Genomic DNA, 17,973 nt, shown 5'->3' on the forward strand with positions numbered 1-17,973 from the left:
TATTCTAACTTTCTGGGCTTATTATTTTAGACAGGTATCAGTTTAATTAGCTTAAGCTGTCATACTCTAATAAATACAGACGGGTTGCCTGGTTCGGGAGGAGGAAGGTGGCTGCAGATTTCAGCAGCAGAGACAGTTAATTCTTTGTACACTATCATGTAAACAGCAAAAGGACAAAAATAATTACCTGATAAACTTCCAGTTTCTGAGTCTCCCCTATATGCTTTCTGACCATTTTTTCTATAGAAAATCCATTCAAATTAGGCAAGTCCTCTAAATATCTGCAGCATCTGCTGGTTCAGACACCTTCCTTTATGCAGAGTACCATTTTCATATGATAATACATGTAATATGATATAGAATGACAGAATGCATGACAGTTGCCCATAATACATAGAAAGTCACTCAAAGGACAGAAGCGACATTTGGATAATTAGCATCCATTGGGCAGTCAATCATGCGAATAGAAAAAACTGAACAAAACCCACAATGGAGTTAGAAAACAAAAGGGACCCTAGCCAGTCTCAGGATTAACTGCTCTAAAGCGATCTAAATGCTTTTGTATCTAAAGAACTGAGGCTCCCAGGGCTGCCCTGTTCCCCTCTAGATACCCAGGGAACTAATTGTGGCGATCAAAGTTAAAGCATTCTCTCTTCTTTATAGACTGCTAAATACACAGAAAAATTATTTCTCCATTCGTGTTCATTAAACTATTTTAAAGTTAAAAAACTGATGCCACGTTCTTTTGCCAAGTGCAATGAGCTAGAGTATTGAGATTGTCCTGCTTTTATGGGAACACAACAGCCCATTTAATTTAAAGTCTGCCTTTGTTTGGTTAATATTATTTTGCTGTTGTCCAGTCTGCTATCTCTTTCTTTTTGGATAATGAAGGCAATTGTCATTAAAAGCTCTTGTGTGAGAAAACCCTGAAAACAGCTAGGAATAATAATGATAATAACAAAGCCCATTAACAAAATTAAGCAGGAAAGATCTCACAATTTCTTAGTAACTGCCACTTTATAAAAGAAATAAAATATTTTGTCACTCAATATATGCAGCTCAGAGCATTTCCTTTCCCCAGATCAGTTGGAAGACGAGGGCAGCCTCCTTTAAAGCTCCATCTAACAGAAGAGAGAGAGAAAGAGAAGAGATACAGAGAGAGCCCCAGGATGTGGAAAGTCATGAAAATACCTACCCTGGAGACAGTATTCCCATAGGATCCTTTTCATACAAATTCCAACTCGCCTAATGCTTTTAATGAATGAAATAAAGAGAGAATTCAGAAAGGCCCATGCTGATGGCTCCTGCTGGAAAGTGTGTGGTTTAAGGCATAGCTGCAGCAGTTCTGGGAGGGAATCGGCTCCGGTCCCCATCAGCCAAGCAGACAGGAATCACTGGGGCGAAATCTTCCCCCTCACACATTTGCAATTGACTTGAAATAACATCACGACACCTTTGGATAATTGACGCCTTCTTACCTTTCGTTGTCCTTTGTAATTAATATTTGTAGATCTAGAGGTTTCTCCCAGCCACAGATAACAGGAAGGTGGAAGGGGTGGGGAGAGAGAGAGTGCGTGTGTGTGTGCGCGAGTGTGTGCGAGAGAGGCAGAGGAAAAGCAAGGAGAGAGAGGCTTTGGTTGTGTGTCTCTGTTTGGGGAATGGTGTGTTGGTGTGTTTGTGTGGATGTGTATCTGGGGCTTTGTAAACCTCTGAAGTCCTAAAGGCAAGATAGAAAGTGACAAGTACGACGAGCTGGATCTCCCTTGGCAGTCGTTACAGAGTTTCAGCGGCAGTGACCTTCAACCCTTGTGCTCTGTGTCAGCCCCAACTTGAGCCCCTTGCCCAGCTGCTGTGCCAGCCTCAAAATGCCGCGAAGGAAAAAGGGACAGCAGAGGTAAGGAAGCAGAGAGGGACTGAGATCAGAAGGGCTTTTCGCCCAGTCAAATGGGCCTCTGGTGACAAATCAATCACGGCCCGCTCAAGCCAATGATGCTGCCAGTCTGGGGCTCGCCAGCCCCTGCTCAGCCTCCCCCGGCTCCGCTGCCGCTGCTGCGCGACGCTCAGCTGACGCTGGGGCTGCTCCGCGGGGCTGCTCCTCAGCCTTCAGCTGGTCATTAGCATCATCTCTGCTCTGTCTGCCTCTTGCTCTGCTTTTACCTACCATCTATTTATTAAATATTGAAAACTAATATTAGAAGGGGGACCGTGACACACAGAAGCACTTGTAAACCAGTTTATATAGTGCCTGGTTAAAAAGACCTCCGTTCATTTATTTATTTGATTTACACAAGTAGGAAGAGCTCCCCGTTTTAGTGTAATTAATAGAGCTGATCAATACAATCAGGGACAAAGAAAGTAGGCCTTAGAAGCTGCTCACTTTGCTCCCTCCTTCCCTTTATTTATTTTACACTAGTAAAACTGGCTTCAGTAATTTTCTTCCACTACACCCATAGGACAGGAATTATTTTTCAATTATCTTTTTTTGCAGATATTTGTTAAAATACAATTTTTAAGTCCTTTTTAAAGCTACGAGGCAGATCCTTAGCTGGAGCAAATCTGCATTGCCATTGAAATTCTTGTATTTTAAGGAGCGTGTAGTGATAAAGTCCTAAGGTAGAAAAACACAGAATTGCTACTAAATGATAATAAATACTTCCTTTAACAATGACTTTCCAGCTGAATATCTGAACAATGTTTCAAAACAGAGAGAAACGGTAATACAAGAAGAGCACTTAAAAGTTTAGGAAGAACAAAGTACTCTCTTGCAGGTTTTGTGACCTTAAGAATCGCATTCTCCGTTTCTTCCTCTCTTCCCTCCTTGCCCACTCCTAATACAAAGGGGGAAAAAGCCAAAATAAGGTCTTAACAGGGCATATATTGCTCTCTCTTAGCCCTCTCTAGCCTTAATCCACGGAATTAAAATCCTCCCACAGACAAGAAAAATAATATTGCACATTAAGAAAAAGGGAGAAGTCCCTCCTCGTCCTCTCTCATCTTCAGTGCAACCTCTTAGTTTAGAGATATCTTGTCTGTGTGGTGGCAGATGTCAGCGTACATTTTGATTAATGAATTTACATGTTGGCCAGCCAAGAGCAACTGGCCGCTCTGACCTAGTGTGGTGGGAAGGAATGAAAGACACTGGAGATGTGTAGGAGACGAGCTCTTCAAGGCTCTGTAAAGAGAGCTTGGGCAAGATACAGCAGTATCAAAAATACAGCAAAATATACTAAAAAATGTCTCCCCATCTCCTTTCTAATGTGACTGAGCTCCGCAAAACTGAAGTGCAGTGCATTGCAGATAGCAGTGTGGGGTGTTGAACAGCCTGTAGCTGGAGAGTGCTTCGGTCTTTATCTTCAAAGCTGTCCTGTCAAATACAAGGTCTTTTAAACATCAGAGGGATAAAGTTTCTGATTCTGAAGGGTTCGTTTTCCTCTTGGTTTTCCTCAATCAGAAGTTAAGCCCATCCGACCCCCACAGTATGCTGGCTCCAGGATTGCTGCCCTGCTACTTGCCCCATGATTTGGGGATGCTTGTATAGAGCAATCTTGATTTGCTCACTGTTTGTTGAGTTCAGTTTTCTTCATGTTAGTTCTTTCTTCCATCTTACGTGTCTGGAGGCTTTTGCTGTGTGGCAGTGAATTGAGTCTTATCGACTTACAGGAAAATTGTGGCTGGGACTTGGAGAATATTCATCTGTTGCAGAAAATGCTGAAGTCTGAACATGTGAGAATTGAACTAATGAGTTTTTTCCTCATTTCAGCCCCTCAGTCTTTTTTTTAGCCATACCTTAATTGCAATATTTCCTGACAAAATAATTCTAGCTCCTAAAAAAATTTAAATGTGCACCTTCATTTCACTGCTTGTACTTCCTTCCACCAACATAATACAAGAAATTATGATGATTTACAAAATAATGTGTCTTTCTATCATCTTATTGTCAATAAACAAGTACTACACCTAAATCTAGTTGATTTCTAAAATGAAAATTCATTGCATTTCTTGAAACTTGAACTATCAGCTCCATGAATTTTAATTAGATTGTCTGTTTTTTCATTTATTACTAATACAGACCTCTTAAGTATGATTTATTTGTTAAACAAAGTGCCATAATCCGTCACTTATTCATCTTAATTTCAGCAAAATTAAAGTAGTCGCTGTTATATTACACCTAATTGCACTTGCAATGAAAAGAACGGAGATGTTAATCAAAATAAATTGAAGATAAACAATAAAATCATTAAATCTTTGCTGCAGTAAGTGTAACTAATCAGTTTTGACTTGAAGCGACCGAACACAAATAATGAATCTGTCAGTGAAGACGCGCTCATTAAATCCAGCCTCGTCGGCGAGGGTCCTGCAGGCAGCGCACGCAGCCCCGCGCAGCCCGCGGTGCCGCCCGAGCGGGGACAGCCAGGGACACTGAGGACACTGGGTGCCACTTCCAGGGCCAGCCGGAGCTACACCGTGCAGCTTGAGGAAGCGAAGATGCAAATGCCACAGGTATAGAGCGACTCCTGTAAACACCATGCCAGGAACAGTGACAAACTATTTGTTTTGTTCAGCAACCAGCAGGTCACAGATTAGAAAAAGGGGGGAAAGGGAAATAAACCCCAGAAATTCAGAGATATGAAGCATGTGGTTTTAAAATTTGGTAGAAGTACTAGATTCATATCAGATCAATGAAGCTGGCATTGTGTTAAATAATATATGTTGAATAATGTATGCCAAATAGTATGTTTGACACGAGTACAAGGTAGTGATTATAGTCCTCTGCTAGAGCCACAGAGTGGGGACAGTGTGTGGATTAGCAGTAGAAGCTGTTCATAGACTCATTGTCTTTCCACCATTCACCACTTCCAACCTTCCCAGCTTACTACAGCGGATGCAATGGGAACTCCAGTTATTTCCAGGTATGTTGTTACGCTGGCAAGGAGTCCTGCGTCGCAGCAGCCTGGTGAGCAAAGCTAGAGTAATCAACACTTTCTACTTCAGCTTTTAAATTGTTTACTCAATTATTTCAGTGTCCCCAATGGAGCACTTGTGAGTAATTGTTGGTGAACATGAATTTACATGGCAAGGAGCAATTTTTCTTAAAATAGTTTTGAGTGCTACCTTTTCATCTGATATGAGACAGCAGCTACGCGCAGATATAAAATACAAGCAGTGGACCCAATTCTGTGGTCCTTAGTTAGGTTTAGTCAGACTGAACTACATCATTATGTTCTTGAACAGTGTTATCTGTCCTTTGTCTTAACCATTTACTAAACAATATAATTCCCCTTAAAATGTTGATCGGCACAAAGGACATCTGCCTTGCTCTTGGAATCGTAACATAGCCAGGCAACATTTTACAATGCTAATGCTTTCTACTGTATCTTAAACAGCAGTCAGTCCAAATGATACAGTGATAGTGTAACAGTCAATATGCTCTAGTTCAAGCATATCAGAGAATTACACATACTTTTTATTTTACTTTTTATTATCTGTGGATAAGAAACAGGTAAGACAAGCCAGTGCCCCTGAGCAGGAGGCTAACTTCAGCTCAGTTTTCTTCTTCCTTTCTCTTCCTCTGTGCATAGCTCAGATTTGGGTCACACCAAAAGAAAATGATAATCGGACAACAAGGTTTCACAACCTGAATTCAGGGTTGAATGACTACCAGGCAAGTTTTTTTCCCTTCTGTTTTCCTCATGCAAGTGTGATTTGACTTCTGTTGATAATTAACCTTTTTTTTAAATAAAAAAATCTAGCTGATGGACCCTATGTTGGGTTTCTATTCTACATCTTCCCAGCTCTTGTAATGCTTAAGTTGGGACTCAGCGTTTCTCAAGGCACTCATTTGGAATGATTTATATGGGCTTTGCTAGTTCAGTGGCAGGTGGGTAACGCTAGAAATTAAATATTATCTCTTTTCTACCGATACAACTATAATCAGTTAACAAGTAGTAAATATTACTATTTTTAATTTATAGAAAAGGTAATAAAAATACAGACTGAAAAGCGGCTAGCAAGGTAGGAGCCAGGTAATGGTAAAAAATTAACAAAATGATGGACCTGATCCTTCATTACTTGGTCAAAAACTCTTACTGACCTCAATCAAAATCTGCCTTGAATGAAAATGATACAGGGCTCTGGGGCTGTATAGTGGCTTGTGTAAAGTTAATCTGAGAATCTTATTCCAGTTGCTTTCAGCAGGTCTCTAAAAAAAATTCACCAATACAAGTGGCACTAATTGGACCCCATGTTGGGAGACTTTGCAGAGGAGCTTACGAGTGAATGGGCCTGGAAAGGGAACTCCCTCTCCTATCTAGATGTGGCTCCTTGAGGTCACAGCTAAAGCACACCGGGGGGCCAGTGCACAAGAAGGTTGCTTTTGCTTTACTTGTGCTTTACCTTTTCTGTAGCGAGAATACTTCAATATTCAGACTTCTCAATGTATCACTTTATGCTTGCTCAATATTTTAACTTCCCTTTTTTTTGTGTGTATATATATATATAAGGTGTTCTGGACTTTGTTAAAGCAAAATATATTTTCAAAACAGAAGCACTGATCACACATGGTTATGAAACCGAATGACATGCAATATGTACGCAGAGATCAAGAAAAGAGTGTGGAGAGCCTGCAGAAGAGGAAAGACTGAAGCAGAATTGCAACCCTGGATTTCAGCAGGGCAAACTTTGGCCTTTTCAGGCAACTGCTGGGGGAAATCCCGTGGGCAAGGCTGCTTGAAGGTAAAGGGGCCCAAGAGAGTTGGTTGGTGTTCAGAGACTGTTTCTACCAGGCACAAGATCAGAGCATCCCGACACGTAGGAAGTCAAGGAAGGGAGCCAGGAGACCTGCGTGGTTCAACAGGGAACTGCTGGTTATGCTCAAGTGGAAGAGGAGAGTTTCTAGATCATGGAAGGAGGGGCTGGGCACTTGGGGAGAATATAAGGCTGTTGTCAGAGGGTGCAGGGAGGCAAGGAGGAGAAGGCAGCAAAAATAACTCCACGAAAGACTCTCAGAAAGTTGGACGTGTGATGTCAGGATGAAGAGTAAGTGAAAATATAATTAAAGATGCAACAGAAGAACCATGAAAGGACAGGGTCAAGGAAACCAAGAAGGACAAACATTTCACTCTGGTGAAAACCAGCGTCTTCTACAGCAACACAGGAAACCAGGAAATGCTGCAGCAGCTCAGCTGGTCCAGTGGCCTGTCCCCAGAAACCATGAGTCAGTGAGACAGATTTTAGTTGGAAACAGAGTACATTGTAAAACATTTCAGTAGTTTTGTATATACGTTGGAAGCCACTATTCCGGGGGGCTGGAGAAGCATGTTCTTTCAGAAGGCCAGGTTTCTTAATTCTTATAATATCATCCTAATCTAAGTGATGCACAATTTTATTTTAACTGACATATATGGATCTCTGTGTTAACATTTCCAGAACTATCACTCATACCTTTTAGAGGACAAATACTCTCTACTTTAGTATACATACTGATTTTAATCAGATCGTATATTCTTTTTGGTAGTTCAGAAATTTCTTTCTTAAATCCCCTTAGAATTTATTGATTTACTTTCCGGTCCTAGGAGCCCGTTTTTATTTAATTTGTGAATTTGTTACAGCACATCTTTTAATTCCTGTGTTTGACAAAACCTCCTCTATATTACCTAAGAGGAGGAAATTTGGTAGATCTATTTTCCCAAAATTCTATATGGAAATGCTAATGCAAAAAAAAAAGTAATTTACCTCCATTTCAGTGTCTCTGTATTCTCATTAGCTTTCTTACTTTTCTACCAAATAGCCCACTGGACTTACAGTATCTCTTGCAGGCTTGCTGCTTAATACTTGAGAAAATCTTGTTTTCATGTCAGGCTATCTGCTCCTCAAATCCTCTGTCATCCTTCTAATCTCCACTGTGCATCTTAGCCACTGTATTTTATCCCTGTTGACTTCACAAGTTAAAATTCTACCTTCAGAAAAATATATGTTTGACTACACTAACTTTTGAACCTTCCTGTAGCCTTGTGGCTCATTTTTGCTTGTCAGCTTCCTTTTTTGTTTAGGATTATGCGTGCCTTCTGTTACACTGTTATGGTTGCTCAAGTAGCCTCCATGCTGAGTCTAAGGATTTTAATTTCCTTGCTTTTGACTTTAGGGTCTTTTTAACTAGCTTCCTCATTTTTTTGTACAATCTCTCCCCCGAGGATGTTGAAGTTAATTATATTGTGGTCACTATTACTTAGTGGTTCAACTTTACTTACTTTATAAACTAGCTCCTGTGTATAACTTAAGAAAGTCTTTTCTTGACTTAGTTCTTTACAGCTCTAAGATTAAAACAACTAGCATATGTATCAAAACATGTTTTTAACATCCTAGCAGAACCGGAAAGTCTAGAAAAAGGCATGTACTTACGGGGAAATTAATAACAAGGACCAAGAGCATTGCTCTAGCACCGATGAAATGCCACCTAGTCTTCATTAACTGTAAGACTAGGACAAATAAAATCAATTAATGATGGCTCCATTTAGAGGCAGAAGTATGGGAGCATACCATATAATTTTGAGTAACACCACAAAAGACTCAGAACTAGATTCAAAAGAGCATTTCCAGCAGGACGTTATCCCCATTTTAGAAAAAGGGAGCATATTTGCTGGCTTGCAATACTGTTTGCTGCAGTTTACTATTTAAAGTTCCCCCACTGAATACAGAAGAGACTGGTAAGCAACAGCTACTAATCAATGACAATAAGCAGACAATCCCTAAGTTAGCCAGGAACCCCTACATTCTTAATCAAGTGAGTAGGCTTCTTCCCAACCAGGTGTTGGCCATGAGGCACATCTTCTGTGAAATTCTCAGACAAAAGGGGAGTACAAACAAGAACGGACAGATCTAGAACTTGCCCTTGTGTCAATCAGGGGTAACACTACTGATGTCTTCTGAACATCAGTGCAGGAAAATCAGTAAAAGAAATGTGTGGGCCATCAACTCCATTTTATATATGCACGTTCAGAACAGCTACTGCTGTCTAGCACTAGCTGTTGCCAGAAAGGTAGGTTAGAATGTCATGCTTCAGCAATCATACGGAATTACAGTAATATAAAATGAGTATAAATTACATAAGACTCAGGCCCCTTTTATTTAGTCACGGTTATGCTGTCGAAGATTGTAGTAATTTGAATATTTGATCCATTTTGAACATAGCAATACTAATTCAATCTTGATTTTAACTTTACGTAGTTCAATTTTTATACAAACACATACTTCCCCATTGTTAAAACAACCAGCCTATATCACAGAAGTGCTGTTTGATGTGTTCTTAATAACAATTTAAAAATAATAGCTTATGACAACATGTTTCCTGATGACATCTTAATAAGTAGTGGGCCATCAATAGTTATCATGTTACCCCATGCTATGGCAGAAAGGATAAACAGATTCCCCCTTAGAAGGGCAGTGAAGCTGACACTGCTAGTGGTCTTTTTGTTTATGGCGATTGCAGTGATTATCCTTAATCCCTGGTTCAGAACATGTTTTATTTTTATATAAAAAGTTGTGGTGACTGCCACTAAAAACTCAAAATGGACAAACCTGAAAAAAATTAGGATCTCATCAACTCTATGAGTTGGGAAAAAACTGAGGAAAATCATAGAGCTTACACCAATACTTCATACCAAGATTTTGTTATCTTTATTTATAAAATGAGCACAACAAAGTATAAAATAATGATTTAAATAACAAACATTACCAAGTTAGAAATACTGTATTTTGTAAATTCCTTGTTAGTTTGTTTGTCAGTTCATTCTTTTGTTCATTAGCTCCTTCCTTCCTTCCTTCCTTCCTTCCTTCCTTCCTTCCTTCCTTCCTCCCTTCCTCCCTTCCTCCCTTCCTCCCTTCCTTCCTTCCCTCCTTCCCTCCTTCCTTCCTTCCTTCCTTCCTTCCTTCCTCCCTTCCTCCCTTCCTTCCTTCCCCTCACGCTATCTGCTGAGTTCACCGGCTGAAGCTGGGCAGTCTGCTGTACCAGAGTTTAGTATCAGATGAAGTAAGTACTTCCCTCTGCTCCAACAACTTACATCTTGCTGTTCTGGATTTCTCCTAAGTATCCTTGTTCTTCCAGGCTCATTAGTAACTTAGAGGGACTTGAATGTAGCAGTCTGATTTACATCAGTGGTCTTATTCCTTTCAGCACAGGAGGGTTATCTTTTCTGTGACAAAGGCTATCACAGATATGAATAACTATTTTCATACTGGGCTTTTTTTTTTTTTTTTGGTCTAGCTGGAATCACACCATCATAGATTTTGCCTCATAAATCTGAGTTCGCTTTATAGAGCAATAATGGTACAGTCAGCACTCTGCCATCACAGCAAGGTGAACAGAGAAGAGTAACTTAGGTCAGTTGCTTCTTTATTATTGGCAGATGAAATAGTGTCTTCAACAGCTTCAGAGCAAGAACCAGCTAGGCAGTGTGTTTTCACTCCGAAGGCACTGCCGTTCTGAGAAGCCATAGCAAGAGGTTTTTGCTAGATGCAAGGAGGGACATATAAACCACAGAGTAAAGCAAACCACCAAGTAGGTAAGCTAACGTAACTACCTACTGTCATTTTAAAGCTGCTTGGGTGAAAATCTGGAGATTGAAATCCAGGGCTGTCCCCAGGCCTTTCCTCTGTTGGAAATTCTGGGTTTATTTGTGTTACTTATTTAATCCACAGAATTATGCTTTTTGTATAAAAACAGAATTATTGTTCTTCATTACAGCTTTCCCCACCACATCTAACTAGATCATGGAAGGAGGGGCTGGCCACTTGGGGAGAATATAAGGCTGTTGTCAGAGGGAGTATGGAGGCAACTAGGAAAGCTAAGGCCTCCTTAGAATTAAACCTGGCGAGAGGGGTCAAGGACAACAGGAAGAGCTTTTTCCAATACGTGGCAGATAAAACTAACACCAGAGGCAATGTAGGCCCACTGTGATTCTGTAATGTTTTAGGGTATTGATAGTAATCACTTCTTTATAAAAAACTGTTCTGTTCCAGCAGTCCTAGTTGAATAATAATGGATGTTGATCCTTGGAGACATGTAAACTATATAAGAAAAATATGCATTTCTAAAAATAGGGAGGCTTTTCTGCTAAAATGGAGTGTAACAAACATTTTCAGATAGAGTATAATAATTGTCTGTAAGAAAAGAACTTGACAACCTATAGAAAGCTTAGAAACTTACGAGTCGAAACTTTGAAAATGTCAGATAAAGTATCAATAAAGAAAATGTCTTCATTTAAAAATACACTTATGAAAAAGCATTGCCATATACAGTTCTAATTTAATTTTACTTTGGTAGATGATTGTCTCCTTATGAAGAAAATTTAAAGCTGCCATGCTGAAGTTGATAGAGAAATATCGGTCTTTAAGACAAAACCTGCTGGATAGTGCTCTGAGGTGAAAGTAAAGGTAAAAGCTTAAGAGATTCATAATGGAAAGAATTGCTCGAATGAGAAAAGAGGTGTGTTACATGATACAGGCACAAAGATCGAGCAGGTGAGAATAAAAGTGAATGTGAGGAGGATGCAGACAGGAGACAGTATAAAAATGGTGTCGACTGCAACGTGTGTGTAGCAGCCAACAAAGGGTGCTGAGTCTGACAGAAAAATGACTGCACAGTTAAAGACAAAAACCAGACAGTTCTGGTAGACATTTTGCTAGTTTCCCCATAAAATCAAATAACCTTTTTCTGTTAATCATAAGAGATTCTGAGGGGGGAAATGTAGTCTGTTGAGAAACAGTAGCACAAGGAAATGTTTGCCATATTTAGATCTCCTTTCACTAAAAAATGGAGAGGTCATTTCAGGTCAATCATCCTGGGCTCTTTTCTTTAGGGGAATGAGTCTCCAGCATGGCTCTTTATATTAAAGGATTTCATGGGCCTGAGTTATAGCTATTGGTATAATCACAGGTTTCTGAAATAAGAATAGTTATTTCTTATTTCTTTGTGAATGGAGAATGAAAAGGTCATTCAGTGTATGGTACTTCAAACACTTAAAAGGAAAGGTATTTTACTGCTTACTTAGCTTTTTATGTACTATATAGGAAGTATGCATAATATTGCCACAGTGCTATGCAGAAATGGAACGAGCCTTTTTTATTTCATGAGAAAACTTGAGATACATTTGCATTTCTTATTTTGACCATAAAATGACAAGGTTTACGAAATCACAGAGGACACAAAGAAGGTATATAAGAAACAGCCCTTCCCTGACACTTCCAATACAATATCGGGGAAGAGTCAAATGGAATTACTGTGACAGGTTCAATACAACCAAAAGGAGGTTTTTCTTCACATGGCATGAGATTAAGCTATGGAAACTCCATGCCATAGGAGGCAGTGTATTCTAAATTATACATGGTTTTAAAAGCAACTGAACAAATTAATGGAAGAAAAATCCCCTGAAAGCTATTACATAGAAGGACCCTCCATGTTCTTGCACTCTTCTGTAAACATCTGCCAGTATCCAGTTTTGGAGAGAGAACGCTTTTGATTTAACTCATTGGTTTTGTCTTTATGGCTATTTGATTTTTGGTTTTGTGTGGTGTGTTTGGTTTGTTGTTGTTTATTTTTTTTTGTCAGTTTTTATATTTTCTTCTGTATTTTCCAAAGATCAGATGCAGTCTGTGCAATTACAGATTATAATTTCTTACCTTTAATGGAGAACAAGTAGATGTAACCCATTTCCATCCATAAAAGTAGGTACACATGCCCATTTAAACATCTCTTGTTTCAGGGCATGAACTAAAGTCTCTGAAGGGTAACCAGCTACGCTAACAATGCCTGATGAATCACAGTCTGTGACTGTTAAGAACAGGCTTTTCTCTGAGGCGACATATGTGAACACTTCTGGAGGCTGTTTGCATGTAAGACGGGCCAAAGACCTGATCCATAACTCATGAGGCATATTGCTCGATAACGACAGTTACAAGCTTGGGTTGATAAAATAACTTGAGCTTCACATCTAAAAAGTATCTTTAATAAGCTTTCTATCCGTTTATAAACATTGGTAGAGATTTTCCTAATATTCGCCCACTGAGAAATTTGGAAAAACCTATATGAACATTCAATCAATACTGTTCAGGTAGCAGGCATAACCTTTTCAATGAACCTTAACTATTGATCTATAAAGTCAGCATTGTTTTTCTTGCCATTCCCATTGGCTGAGATGTAGCAGAGAGCATTTCCCAAGTAAATTCAGATTACAGCACGCTTCAGAAGGGATGTCACTGACCGAGAAGCAGTTAACCATGTTTTCATGTACATTTGTTGCTGTGAGTGTGTGACTGATGCACTTGATCCCCCCGACATATTAAAATATAGGTTCAGCTACATTCACCCAAATTCATCCTAGACCGCACCCCTATTTCTTTGGTATTGAAGTAAGACTTCATGGTTAATCTGGAAGTGTCCTAAGGCTTTCACCAGTCTTTTAATTCCTGGATTATTTTCTTCTGCCTGAAGTTTCCCTTCTGCTTCCCTTTTGTTTGCTATTAATGCTTCATCTCTTCTGGGAGGGTGATTCACAGTTAATCAGCTCATCTATTCCGAGATATTCAAAAACGCTGCTCCATGGACAGGCCAGCAGGCACTGCCACAACCCTTGTGTGGTTAAGCCCTTCTTTTTCCTCAGGGGCTTCCCTGTCCCTGCTGCCCTGGAACTGTTACACAATTACCACCAAACCCTTGGGCCAGCTGCAGACGTGAGTCCCATCTACAGAATTGCAGAAAATGTTATTTGGGTTACCTAAGGAGCAGCTTGCTTACATAAAAACACCAGGTAAAGCAGAAAAAAAAAGAAAAAAATAAGTTCTAAGTATCTGTTCATATTAACAAGTTTACCCAATCTTTAAAAAGCACACTAAACAGAACGGAGCAAAACTAAAACCGTGAGTCTCTAGCCCTACATCTTAAATTTAATGTCAAAGGATACTGAAATTTAGAACCTGTGTTAGCCACTCTTAATATGTTATGGGTTTTTTTGCATATTGTTATTTTACACTGCACCAGCATTATATTTAACAGCTTCCTTGTTTTTTTCCTTATTACTGACTGGGTTTTCTTTCTTTCATTTATAACCAGTTTTAACAATATTTCTATAAACTTACCTTCATTGGACAGTTACACATATAACCTTTGGGATACTGATTTATTTAAAGATTAATATCTCTGGTCTGAACACAGTAATTTTGGTTAAAAATCTATGTGATATTGATACGGGTATTTTTGTGTGAGAACGCCAGTTTAGATCACCTTTTTACAGCACATCAGGGAGCAGCCAAGGACACATAAGCCCTATAGAAGGCTGGTGGGGAGCTGTGGGTGACCACAACGCGGCTGGGCAATGAGCTCAGGGACCAGGCACAGCCCCCAGACAGGAGCTGAGCAAGGGGTGCCCACAGCAACAGATCTACACCACAGTCCAAGGCCGTCAGACAAAATCAAGGTACCAGATCTAAGGGCAGTCCAGGAGACCCAAACAATAGTTCAGGACAGGCCTGGGCAGAGGTACATCCACAGCACAGCTCAGGCCATGGCCGAACACTGAGGCCTGAGCTCCCATGGCTGGAACCTGTGAGGGAACCACCTCAGCTCAGGTACCCAAACTAGTACGAGAAACACTCATCTCCTCAAACATCTCTTTGGCTTCCTCTAACTGTGCATAAATCTTCTGGGTCAGAAATTGTTAAATTACTCTAGAAATTGTCCAACCTTTCCTGAAAACTTCCTGTAAAACATGTTTAAGAAAATTGTTGGGTACCTGTTTGATCCTGTTTGCCAACTCCAATAAGGCATGTATCAAAATCTGTCTTACTGCAGTTTTTGAGTCAACGTAAGCTTTGTTTTCAGCAGACTGCATTTCATCTCTCCTTCACTTTTTCTTGAGAAGTCTCCATTCCCCTTTATGACCATACTTGGTCCTGTAATTCTTTCTAGCCAGGCTTTATTGCCTTTTCAGCAGCTTTGTGACCAATAGTGCGAAATGTCCTGTCATGGCTCTGCCAGAGGACCAGCTCACAGCCCCTCTCTGCCTTATTTTTTTCTTCGACTTCTTCTGTGGCTTTGGGCATTTATTTCTGCCTGGGGACTCCAACCGCTTCTCGACATCAGGTACAGTCCCCGTGGGGATGTCTCCCCTCTTCACAGAGCTTTCCAGGACGGGCAGTCCTGCTCCTCACCTGGTCTGGATATCATTTCCAGAGGATTGCTACGGGCTCTGGGTCTGGTTCCCGCCTTGCTGGGGGTGCCTGGCGACTCCCCACTGACAGGAGGGGCAGCGCCGTGGCGGGCAGGGATCTCTCCTCCTCCACGGTCCTCCTAAACCCCCTTCCTGCTCGGTAGGGCTCTTTTCCAGCCACCTTTCGGCCGCATTCCATTCACTTTCGGCCGCTTTCTAGCCTGAGGGGAGCGCGCGCGCTCGCAGCCCCGCCTTTCCCCCACTCCCCCCCCCCGCGGCGGGACCGCCGCGGGGGGGGGGAGTGGGGGAAAGGCGGGGCTGCGAGCGCGCGCGCCGTGCATTGCCATGGCAACACAGCGCGGCGGGCCCGCCCGCACTACAGTTCCCGGCAGCCCCCGCGCCGTGACTCGGCCGGGGCGACGGCGGCGCGGGCCGAGATGGAGTGAGGGGGCGCCCGGCGGAGGGACAGAGAGCGGCCCGCCGAGCTCCGGCCCCCCCTCCCCTCTTTATTTCTCTCTCTCTGGTCTGGGTCTATGCGGCCCCACAGAGACCATGGGATCCAGGATCAAGTGAGTGACCCCCGCCCCGAGCTCTTCAGCCCCGCTTGCAGGCCCTCTGGAGAGCGAGAAGGGGACTTCCCCGCTCTCCTTCCAGCGCTGTGTGAGGCCGCGCGGGCGAGACCCCTGTAGGCCTCGGGGTAGGGCGAACAGGAGAGGGAGATAAGGGGGAGAGCGCTGCCCGGCCCAGGCCAGCCCGCGGGCCGGGAGGGAGGAGGTGGAGGGCCCGTCCCGGCAAAGCCCCACTCAGGGCAGCCCCGGAGCTTCGCCGGCCTCTCTGCCCTGAGGAGAGGAGGACACTGGTTTCCCGCCCTCACGCCCAAACCTGCTGTGTCGTCTACTCTTTCTCCCCGAGTTCAGCTCTGTGTGCGGCAGCGCACAGGGCCGGGCTGGGTGGGCAGTTTGAATGTTGTCGGTCAGGCCTTAGGGAGCGTGGGTGCTGCTGGAAGCAAGGAATCTCATTGCCAGCACCTGTGACCTCTGTTTCGGGGGTGCTGTGGGGTCGAGAGAGTTCAGAGCCTTCTTGCCTACGTTAGAGCGTGCTAAAGGAAACACGGATAGTCGAGATATATCTTGAAAGTGCGTTAGCAAGGGGATTTGGGGGAAAAAGAAAAGTGGTGCAACTGATTAATGTGTTGGGCGTGCAGCTCTGTGCCCTTAATGTTTTTTAAATTTTCATAAAACTAGAGGTTAATTTATTGGAAGGTCCTGTTGGTACGTTTGGTATTGTCACATTAAAGATATCAGTCCATTCGTATGCTGTTCCAGACAAATTCAGTTCCTCTGAGACAGGTAGGGGTGTAATAAACCTATCACCAAGCAGGCAGTGCTGACATCTTTGTGCATGAAAGGTGCGACAGAGTGGAGACATCCAGTTAGATTGTGTTTTATCCAGCAGTTTCAGTAGGTGCTGCTGAGCAATTTCTTTTCCTTCTTGAACACAGTGTTCTTCAGGATTACACAGGGCTTTAACTTTTCACCTCTTTTGTTTAACTTGAATATGAGACAAGAAGAGACTAGAGAATTTGTAGTGTCCTTAGTGTGGTGACACATCTTCATGTTCCCAAGCCCGTAGGCTGGATAGACATAAATGTGTGTCTCTCCAGCTAGGTGTCTTAGGAAAATGTAAGCGGATAATGAGTGCTTGTAATGATAGCTCTGAGGTGACTGGTGTTCCAGAAGGCAACTTTCCTTCTTCGGGAGATGCTGCAGGCATAATTTTTACACTTCTTTGGCATATGGGTTCTCAATTGTTGCTATAAAAAACAAAGTCTGAGCCACTAGTTAAATTCATCTTGGACTTCGCGAGAGGGCATTTTGTCTGTTGTGTGATTAAGCAGCTTTATCTTGAGCAACAATTAATAAATTGTTTTTTTCTACTTCGGACAGAACACTGTCACCAAGTAGAGTAAGGCCAAAATTTCAAAACAATATTGAACTACATAAAGAATGAGAGAGCCTGTCTGAATCTGAGCCGGATGTTTGATCCAGCAAAGATTTTCAAGTTGATAAGTAGTACCCTTATTGGGGCAGGTGGAAGTGTGAATGAGAAAGCTATTTTATAATTGGGTATACCGAGGCATGTGTCCTTCAGTGCTGTGGCCAATGTGTTGGAGCCTTAGCAAAAATCCAGTAGTCAGATCTCTTGCTTCTTGCTATTGATTGATAATTGAGTGATATTAAACTCCTTGGCACGTGGTCGCTTGCACACGCTGTGATATACTCTGCATGAAACCTGGACATATGTGTCAGTTTTATTTTTGATGGATGTATAGTAGTGAGTCATTTGAGTGAAAGATTGCTTAGAGAAGATTATCAGTATCTGCATCAGACTGAAGTGAAAGACATCAGGAAGTTGCCAGCAATCCTGTAAGCTTTTTGGCTTGTGTGTAGCTGCAGGCGAAAAAACGGTAAATTGAGTATTGGGTTACGGTTTTGTGTAAACTCCGTGTTGGAGCGTGTCGTACGGAATGTGCAGGGCACTCTGTGCCAGCAGGATCATGTAAGTAGTTAAACGGCTGCTGTCGCTTCTTGGTAGCCTTCAGTACTGAAGACATTACAAGAGAGAAAGGGGCCTGAGCTGTGCTCCTAGCAAAATTGGAATAGGCTTAAGGTATCGCTTTCCATACGTACAACTTCGGAGGAGTTGATTTAATTTTATTCTGCACAAATATCTTGCAATTTGGTAAAAAGCAATAATTTTGACTGTAAAAGGTATA

The 17,973-nt window shown here is 41.9% G+C and overlaps 2 protein-coding genes across 16 annotated transcripts in view; one reads left to right on the forward strand and one right to left on the reverse strand.

Annotated features, from left to right (window-relative positions):
* The window catches only part of LHX2 (LIM homeobox 2), a 31,652-nt gene extending 29,742 nt beyond the window's left edge, over positions 1-1,910 (reverse strand). Inside the window, exon 1 of the mRNA XM_065035423.1 lies at positions 1,479-1,910. The gene's annotated coding sequence lies outside the window, so the exon portion shown is untranslated. The remainder of the gene's footprint in view (positions 1-1,478) is intronic.
* Positions 1,911-15,570: 13,660 nt separating this feature from the next.
* DENND1A (DENN domain containing 1A) overlaps positions 15,571-17,973 on the forward strand; it is a 137,571-nt gene continuing 135,168 nt past the window's right edge. For 8 of the 15 annotated variants that reach the window (XM_065035439.1, XM_065035441.1, XM_065035436.1 and 5 more), the window contains exon 1: positions 15,572-15,766. In XM_065035439.1, coding sequence (XP_064891511.1) covers positions 15,750-15,766 — 17 coding nt within the window. In that variant the 5' untranslated portion in view covers positions 15,572-15,749. Of the gene's footprint in view, positions 15,767-17,973 lie in introns of all 15 variants that reach the window. The other 7 variants (XM_065035433.1, XM_065035434.1, XM_065035435.1 and 4 more) reach the window with 2 other exon arrangements.

This window comes from Columba livia, chromosome 19 (assembly GCF_036013475.1).
Source record: "Columba livia isolate bColLiv1 breed racing homer chromosome 19, bColLiv1.pat.W.v2, whole genome shotgun sequence".
NCBI lineage: Eukaryota > Metazoa > Chordata > Aves > Columbiformes > Columbidae > Columba > Columba livia.